This window comes from Ailuropoda melanoleuca, chromosome 10 (genome assembly GCF_002007445.2).
Source record: "Ailuropoda melanoleuca isolate Jingjing chromosome 10, ASM200744v2, whole genome shotgun sequence".
NCBI lineage: Eukaryota > Metazoa > Chordata > Mammalia > Carnivora > Ursidae > Ailuropoda > Ailuropoda melanoleuca.
In genome coordinates, this window is record NC_048227.1 from 15,758,159 (window position 1) to 15,767,173 (window position 9,015).

A 9,015-nucleotide genomic window follows, 5' to 3' on the forward strand; every position below is an offset into this window, starting at 1 on the left:
AGTGGTTGACAACCCAGTAGTTGGTTTAAAAACCCTACCCCCAATTCACCCAGAAGACATTTCACACCAGGCTGGGGTAGCCCTGAACACATTTTTGTGGTTTTTGCTTTGAAAGCAGCAAGCAGACCCAACCCCATTCCATAAAAAGTCAAAACCAAAGGCAACTTCCCCTTAAAGCAAGACAAACTTAGCTAAGCCCTATCCTAACTACTGAGCTGTTTTTGATCTCCCCCCACCCCCGGGGTCACCCCTTCTACACTGCGAGAAGAGCGGAGTATTTTGCAATGTCACCTTTCATACCTGTGGCACATAAAATGCAGAGCAAGTTAACAGTCACATAACAGTTGTTTTTCTTTTTTAAAGTTTTGCATTAAACACACGCACACAACAGAGTTTTCCTTATTTTTGTACGGTTTTTGAGATTGCCCCCACCCACCTGTGAAATACTTACCACGTACAAACTCTCATTTAAAAAACCTACTTTTTCCAAAAAAGGAGTAACACACTGACGTTCCTCCCCTTTTCAGAGGGAGACAGAGGAGGGTCCTTCAAATCATATTTACCAACAGATTTGACCAATGCTTTAACATCAAATCTAAGGTTTTACTTCAAAACTACTACAGCGGGAAGGGGAAGAAAGAGAAGGTCCAGCTGGGCAAGAAACCAGGGGAGGGGGACAGTGGAGCAAATAGATCGGATACCACTGTCAAGCGTATTTTGTCCAAAAGGTCTGCACACTTCAGACAGCCCCATAAACCAAGTCACACACAAAATCATTACTGCCAGTCAAATTACTGCAAATCAAGCTCATGGATTCAAATGACTACAGAATACAGGAAGAGTAGCCAACTCCTGGAAGCTGAAGCCATTGGTTAAGCATTAACAACTCCTTTACAGGACACATGGGAATACATGTAACAAGTTTCCGTATTACCAGGAGTGGGATCATCGGTTTCCCTTGCAGAGAAAGAAGACTTTACTTCCGTGTTTCCTGCCTAGGATATCAATGACTCCCAATCCATATACGCCTACGTATTTTTTCCTTTTTCTTTGGAAATGCAAGCGTCAGTACTCAAGTCTCTATTCAGAGATGTGGGTGAGAGTTCAGGCTCCCAAATTCTCACAAAAAAATGGGGATGTACAAAGAAATCATCAATGCCCCCAACTCCAAGCCCTCACAGATCCCCAGAGTAAAACTAACCATGCACTAAGAAACTGAGCTTCAAGGGAGATCCATGCAACCCTCCACGCTCCCCACTGATGTTACTCCCTAGCTCACAAGAACACCTACCCCATGCCGCCTCTGCCTCCACGGCCACCTCCACGACCTCTGGGTTCATAGCCACCGCTGCTGCGGTTGTAACCACCGCCACCGCCCCGGCCGCGGCCCCCACGGTCCTGCTGGCCTCCCCCGTAGCCACCGCCACCACCGCTCTGGTCCTGATTGCCATAACCGCCGCCGCCACCACTCATGGAGGACTGATCTTGGCCATAGTTACCTGTCAGAAGAGAAAGGATTCTTTAAAGAAAAAAACGCACATGGCATTAAGCAGTGCCAAAAGAGAAAAGATAATGAAAATAAAGACAGCTAAGAAACAAGAAAGCAAAATTTTCAGGGCAAAGTGCAAGCAGTGTATATTAACCTCTACAGAAAACAGGGATGAAACAAAGCTGAAGACCCCTCACCTCCACCACCCCCTCCGCCACCACCTCCACTGCTACTGTTGTACTGGTTCTGCTGTCCATAGCCTTGAGGGGGATTATAGGAGCTTTGCTGCTGTCCATAGCCTTGCTGCTGTCCACTATAGCCAGACTGCTGGCCATAGCCCCCACTTTGGGGCTGCCCGTAGCCGCTGCTCTGAGAGCCACCACCATAACTAAGGAAAAAGAAAAAAAAAAAACAGAATCATAATGCCAGCAGGTCTAAAACTTCATGTTTGGCACATCCCATTCTCGTACCCAACCCCCATTACAAAGATTCCTCCCCCCTCCCCCCACCATTACTCCCTAACTGCTCCTGTTGCTAATCACATCATTCCTTATCAATTCAGCCCTAACCATATTCCAGGCCTTCCCCACAAAACTTACCTTCCCGAGGTGCTGCTAGGAGCTGGCTGCTGGCCATAGCCAGGATAAGAGGACTGTTGCCCATAAGATGACTGAGAACTCTGGCTACTGCCATAGCCACTGGTTGAGCCATATCCCTGGGGAGCTGACTGAGTGCCATAGCCTGCTACCAGGAAAAGAAAAGAAGTCACAAAGACTATGAGAAAGGCAGAGAACAAGCTGAAGAAAATACCCACTTGAAAAGGCAGCCTCCTAGAAGCTGCTTAGAAATCTTTTAGGGGCGCCTGGGTGGCACAGCGGTTAAGCGTCTGCCTTCGGCTCAGGACGCGATCCCGGCGTTATGGGATCGAGCCCCACATCAGGCTCCTCTGCTATGAGCCTGCTTCTTCCTCTCCCACTCCCCCTGCTTGTGTTCCCTCTCTCGCTGGCTGTCTCTATCTCTGTCGAATAAATAAATAAAATCTTAAAAAAAAAAAAATCTTTTAAATCTGGGTCAAAGATGCCCTTCCCCTTCCACCGTAAGGCTTAACTACCAACTTCAGAGTGCCGATCTCATCCCACCTATCCCGAAGCCAGTCTCCAGGACCACTACTAATCATAACCGAGAGTCCTATTCATTAACAGCATTTTAACCTGCTCACAGGTGTGCAGAACAAACAGGACAACCCACAATATTTACATATCAGGATTTCAGGGCAAATTCCCCCCCTTGTGTACCATCGTGATACATAGTAGCCTAACTTCAAACATCTTAAAGCAAATCATCCCTTCCCTGTATGAAAAGCCTAAAACTTTCCCCTCAGGGAATACTCTCCCCCACATTTCATTGTCATGCTAAGGGAAAATGAGGAAAAGGAGAGCATAAACAGAAAAATAAATAGTCAAAAATAAAAGAATTAAAAACCAATTAAGTATGTTTGAAAAGATTCAGATTCCACAGAAGTTTTAAGAATTACAGACTAATTAAAGGGAAAGCAAGTTTTAACATTTCAGCACTGCTTAAGATTAAGAAAAGCTACATTCAAGAAGAACAGGAAGAGGCGGGGTAACCCACTAAAAAAGACTCACTGTTCTGGGTCTGTCCGTAAGAACCACCATAGCTGCTCTGGCCATAGCCTGAAGTGTCTGACTGGCCATAACCACTGTAACTCTGCTGTCCATAGGGCTGACTGCTCTGCTGGGAATAGCCCTGCCCAGGCTGGGTGGGGTAGGCCCCATAGCTGGAAAAAAAAAGAAAAACGGTGCAATCAGGAAAAGATACCTAAGCCACCCCCTGCCACTCTACAAACTGGAAGCCCTGAAATGACACTCACCTTTGGGTTGCTTGTTGGGTATAGTCTGCAAAAGAAAATACACAATCACATTACCTTCAACTATCCCTGAGAGAGAATAGAATTAAATTTCTTAACTCAAGCCCTGAGCCCTCCAGATAATATCAACTATGTTGCAAGAAAGGCAGAAATTCCCTCATGAGAGGAAGGCCAAGCTGGCAGGTCATAATCAAGTTTTCTTACAATGAAAGAAAAACCAAACTTTTACAGACCCTGGAAAGTCTTACTATTGGGGGGAAAAAATGGAATCTTGGTGGAAAACTACAATTTTCTGCAAATTCAACTGATGTCAGGAACTGCACAAATCCACACATTTATTTTCTTACCCACTCCGTAGAAAGGTATCACCAACAGTCAAGCTAAAATCACAAACTTACTTAAGTAGGACATTTCAATGCAAGCAGAAGGCAGCAATGATGGGGATGTGGCCTCCACTCTCTCAATCAAGGTCCAAAAAACAGATGCGTCTCAAATGAGGCCATTCACGCTTTGCCCAATCTCGGAGAATGGCAAAGTGGCCTTTTAATGCAAAGCCAGGTAACCAAGAGAATTCTCTGAACCCAAATGACAGAGATCAGAGTTCGCCTTGGGAGGCCCATCAACTGGTACTCAAATCCCGAGCCCCGTTGGCTCCAAACGATTCCGTTTTCTCATCTACCTTGCCTTCCCCGGGGCTGTGGGGAGTCTCGGCAAAGCAAAGGTAGCGAAAGCGCTCTTAAATCGCCCCCACTGAAGGCGCACCAGCCAGATCAACTCATCTCCCCAGTACAGGAAACAAGGCGCTTCCCCCGCAGGAAAAGGGCAAAGGACCGGGAGAGGGTGTGGCCTCGGGCGGCCGTTCCTTTCGGTTCCCACCTCAGAAAGCGGAAATTTCGGCGGGAAAACCCTCGGGCCCGGTCCCAAGTCCGTTAGACGACCCCCTAGGGCCTCCCCCAAACCGTTAAGCGGGCGCACGGCCCCGATCCCGAGCCTCCGCCCCCGGCCTCGTGGCAACCGAGGCGGGAACCAGGCGATCCCGCCCCTTCCCGAGGGACCCCGGGAGCGAGGCCCACACCAGACGCGCGCAGCGGAGTCTCCAGCGGAGGGTATCGCGACAAAAAGCAAGTCTAACACGAGGCGGGAGGGGGTTCGCGCCGTGAGAAAGGGGGGAGGGGCCAGCAGAGCGCGTGCGCGCACCGAGTACCCGGATGCAGCACTGCGACAAAGCGGGCCCGAGATCCCGGCTGGGAACGAGGGGAAAAAAGGCTTCGGGACCGAGCATTTCCATCTGCATCTCACGTTTCAAATCACCAAGAAGCGTCCCTCTCAAATCCCATTTCAAGTAAAGGGGCTGCGAAGGCAAGATCCCCCCACCCCGCGCAAGGCGCCAGAGGAGCGAAACAAAATGGCGACATGGGCCTCCCCCTTCCACCCCTCTCGCCGCTTCCCGCCACCGTGGTGCGAGAAGACCCTACACGCGATCGCCGCCCAGGTCCCACCGAAAAATAAAAACCCAGCTGGGAGGTAACGAAGCCCCAGGCTGGCACGCCATCGCCGCCTCGCGCCCTTACATACCGTTTGAGGCCATGTTCGCGCACGCGCGCACAGGCCGACAAGCAACAAGATTCCAACACCACAGAGCACCGACGCCTCGAGGACTGAGCAGCCCCGCCTCCTGCGTCGGGGTTTATGTACGCCTCCCCGCCTACGTACCGCGGAGGAATGCACCAAATGTGGAAAGGAAAGGGGGGAGCATGGCCGGACTCCTGCAACGCTTCAGGGATTATAGAGAATCCTAACAGATAGAGGGAAGCATATTAACTAATAACCTTGCGAGAAATATATATAGTCCCATTTTTTCTAGTAAAGTCTCTGAATCGCCCTGCAGGACTAGCCCACGATTCACCTCCACCCCTATAAAGGTATGGTACGGTCTGATTACCCTCTGGGGGCGGAGCGAGGGGCCCAGGGCGTCTGCGGACGCAACCGTAGTCAAAGCCGGGAGTCGCGGGGCGGGAACCGAAATTCTTCTGGCTGGCCCCTTTCCCTGGGCCCCACTTTCACTCAGGATGGCAAGCTCTTGCGCCCTATTGCCCTTCTACTGCACCAGACGCTTGTCCCCTCCGGCTCCAACCTCCCTCTCTGGCTCAAACGTTCTTCCCCCTAACAACACACACCCTGTGTCTCGGTTTCCACTTCATCGTCTCTCGGGGTTGCGTTTCCTTAGTCCCTACCAGGAACTGTGGATTGTGACGGTTGACCTAAAAGAAAACATGGAGTTTAGCCCGGTCCCCTGGGTCCGTAATCTGGTTCCAGCACTGATCGCCCACCAAACACTCTCGGCTTCGCTCTTGACTAACGGTGGGACTGTAAAGGCCAGGCCCTCTGGACCTCAGCGTTAAGATTAGATTAGGGGTCTTCCTTACTCCTTATACTGATAAGGAGCTTTTTATTTTCCTAAAGCCCTACCAAGGAACCAATGTGGAGATTCAGTAATGACATATTTATGGAGAGTTTAAGTGGTTTCAAAATGTACAATCAGGGGCCCCTGGCTGGCTCAGTCCGTGGAGCGTGTTATTTGATCTAGGGGTCATGGGTTCCAGCCCCTGCTGGGGGTAGAGATTACTTAAAAATAAAATCTTTAGGTGCGCCTGGGTGGTTCAGTGGTTAAGCATTGCACTCTTAGTTTCGGCTCAGGTGGTGGTCTCAGGGTGGTGAGACTAAGCCCGGCATTGTCTCCTCACTCAGCCAGACTCGGCTTGAGGTTTTCTCTCCCTCTGCCCATTCCCCTGCTCGTGTGCCTGCTCTTGTGCTCTCTCGCACTCTCTCTCTCTCAAATAAATAAAACTTAAAAAAAATAAAATCTTTAAACAAACAAACAAAAAAGGATAATTGATTGCTTTCCCATCACTATCTTGTGAAGAAAGTAAAGGTATCTCCATTTTGTAGACAAGAAACCTGAGACTAAAACCAAGTGCAATCCGGGTTATGGAGTGGCTAAGGGTTCGGCCTGATTCCAGTCCAGGTCTGTGTGGCTGCAAAACACTGTTTTTGTCGGTTACATGAACACTTTGCAGTGTTCTGAAGCCTGTTCACTCCCTGTGAGAACAAGGACAAAAAGTGAAATTCAAATTAACTTGCAACTTGCATTCTCATCAGCCTGGTCTAGAGAAGGACATTTTAAAGTATTAAATAAAACAAGACAAAGTTATTCCTGTTATACCTGCCATGCAGATTTTCCTTCTCAAACTACCTTTGACCTGAGTTCCAGAGGTTCCTTTGTAGGTTTGACACTTTTTCCTAGAGAAACAATTGAGGGCTATGCCCTATGCCTGCCCACAAACTTCTAAAATTCCTGATTTAGGCCCTGTTGGTTCTTGAACACTTTGTCACCTACCCCATTGGAAGGACGGAGTGACTCCGGAGTAAGACAAAGGGAAGTCCATGACTTATTCATTCACTCATTCATTCAACATATATTTACTAAGCACCTACGGTGTTCCAGACACTGTTCTGGGCACTGAGGATGCATTAGTGTAAAAACAAGCAATTTAATAACATAACATATTTAATAATGATAATTTTATGTATACCATATATAACATTTATAAGAGTGTAATACTATGATAAGGCTTACTGAGTATCAACACTGTTCTGAATGCTTTGATTATAATTTAATCATACTCTTCACAATAAAAAGTTGATGTGAGGATTACATTTTACAGATGAGCATATAGACACAGAAGGGTCCAAAGCTATGCCCAGAGCTATACAGAAGGTAGCAGAGCCAGGTTCCCACCTGGCTCACAGTTCCCTCTCTTTAACTTCTATGCTTTAGCAAACATGGCTCACACACTGCATAATATGTACCAAGCATGGGCCAGACCTGGGGAGAGGAGGTTGAAAAAGATCCAGTCCCTGAACCACAGGACCTTACAGCCAGTGGGTGAGATGTGGGCGAGACCCACAGACCCCAGGGTGTACTTGAATCAAACGTGGTAAGTGCTATAACAAGGAATCGAGAACTCTGGAAACTCTGCTGGGACAGCAAGTCATCCAGCAGGTGAGCAACCACAGACGGGGAAGGAGAGGTGGAACACTGAAGCCAGGCCTTACAGGATAAGAAGGAGTCCACCAAGCGGAGAGAAGAAAGAGTCTAACAGGAAGAAGGAAGGGCAAAGGCATGGGTGGGAGAGAGGACCTATGGAGCAGAGCGGCACGGGGTAACAGTCTGAAATTATGACTTCTCGGAGAGGACCCTTCCTGAGTCACATAACACGGAGATCTCTCTCATGCCTCCTTAAAGTCTCCTTACTTGACATCCCTGCTCTGTCCCCTCCCACCTTTCCCACTGTGCATCTCTCTCCTTCCCCTTGTATACTTTTCCTCTGCTCACCTGGAGCCCCGAGGTGAGAAATGTTGTGCAATGCAGGCTGCAGACAGGTTTTGTGGAGGCTACATGTTGTTTTTCATTTTTTTAACTACTTGCCAACACTGAAAGTAGAGCAAAAATCCGAAGAGGCTCTGGCCATCCTGGGCCCACTTTCCATTAGGGCAAGGGTCAGCTGGAGAAAGAACCCACTGGGGCATGTGCCTGCAGCTAACCATAGTCTCCCTCACTCCCTAATATCTCAGACAGCATACTGAGAAAATGCTGAGTGTCAATTGGAGGTTGGTAAAAATAAAAATGTAATATTTTCCTGTCTGAATCTGTTAAGCCCTCGATGCTATTCTCAGACCCCTAGTGGGTACTACAGGTTAAAAACTGGCTCTAGGGGTGCCTGGGTGGCTCAGTCAGTTAAGTATCTGCCTTCGGCTCAGGTCATGATCCCAGGGTCCTGGGATTGAGCCCCATGTCAGGCTCCCTGCTCAGCGGGGACTTTTGCTTCTCCCTCTCCCTTTGCTCCTCACCCTCTGCTTGTGCTCTCTCTCTCTCTCACTTGCTCTCTCTCTCTCTTTCTCTCAAATAAATAAAATCTTTAAAAAAATTAAAATTAAAAAAAAATGGGTTGAGATAATCATATCCACATCATGCCTTCAACTCCCTGATGTGTATGTCCAGCCATGACACTCCCAAGTTTCATGCCTGTCTCTTAATCATCCCCAGTCCGGGGTGCTCGGGTGGCACAGCTGGTTAAGCATCTGACTCCGTTTTGGCTCAGGTCATGATCTCAGGGTCGTGAGATTGAGCCCCATGTCGAGCCCCACGCGGGGCTCTGCACTCAATGTGGGGTCTGCTTAGGTTTCTCTCTCCCTCTTCCTCTGCCCCTCCCACTCGTTCTTTCTCTCTCTCTCTCAAATAAATAAATAAATCTTTAAAAAAAAATCATCTCCAGGGCTCTTGGGTGGCTCCATTGGTTAAGTGTCTGCGTTCAGGGGCGCCTGGGTGGCACAGCGGTTAAGCATCTGCCTTCGGCTCAGGGCATGATCCCGGCGTTATGGGATCGAGCCCCACATCAGGCTCCTCCACTATGAGCCTGCTTCTTCCTCTCCCACTCCCCCTGCTTGTGTTCCCTCTCTCGCTGGCTGTCTCTATCTCTGTCGAATAAATAAATAAAATATTTAAAAAAAAAAAAAGTGTCTGCCTTCAGCTCAGGTCATGATCCCAGAGTCCTGGGATGGAGCCCTACCTACCTTG

General features: G+C 48.7%; 1 protein-coding gene across 1 annotated transcript in view; it reads right to left on the minus strand.

Moving 5' to 3' along the window:
• FUS (FUS RNA binding protein) overlaps window positions 1-5,086 on the minus strand; it is a 12,675-nt gene extending 7,589 nt beyond the window's left edge. The window contains exons 1-6 of the mRNA XM_034669551.1: window positions 4,953-5,086; window positions 3,381-3,405; window positions 3,136-3,287; window positions 2,089-2,233; window positions 1,687-1,877; window positions 1,374-1,499 (exon numbers count right to left, since the gene is read on the minus strand). Of these exons, the coding sequence (XP_034525442.1) occupies window positions 1,374-1,499; window positions 1,687-1,877; window positions 2,089-2,233; window positions 3,136-3,287; window positions 3,381-3,405; window positions 4,953-4,965 (652 nt within the window). The 5' untranslated portion in view covers window positions 4,966-5,086. The remainder of the gene's footprint in view (window positions 1-1,373; window positions 1,500-1,686; window positions 1,878-2,088; window positions 2,234-3,135; window positions 3,288-3,380; window positions 3,406-4,952) is intronic.
• Between the last annotated feature and the right edge of the window lie 3,929 nt (window positions 5,087-9,015).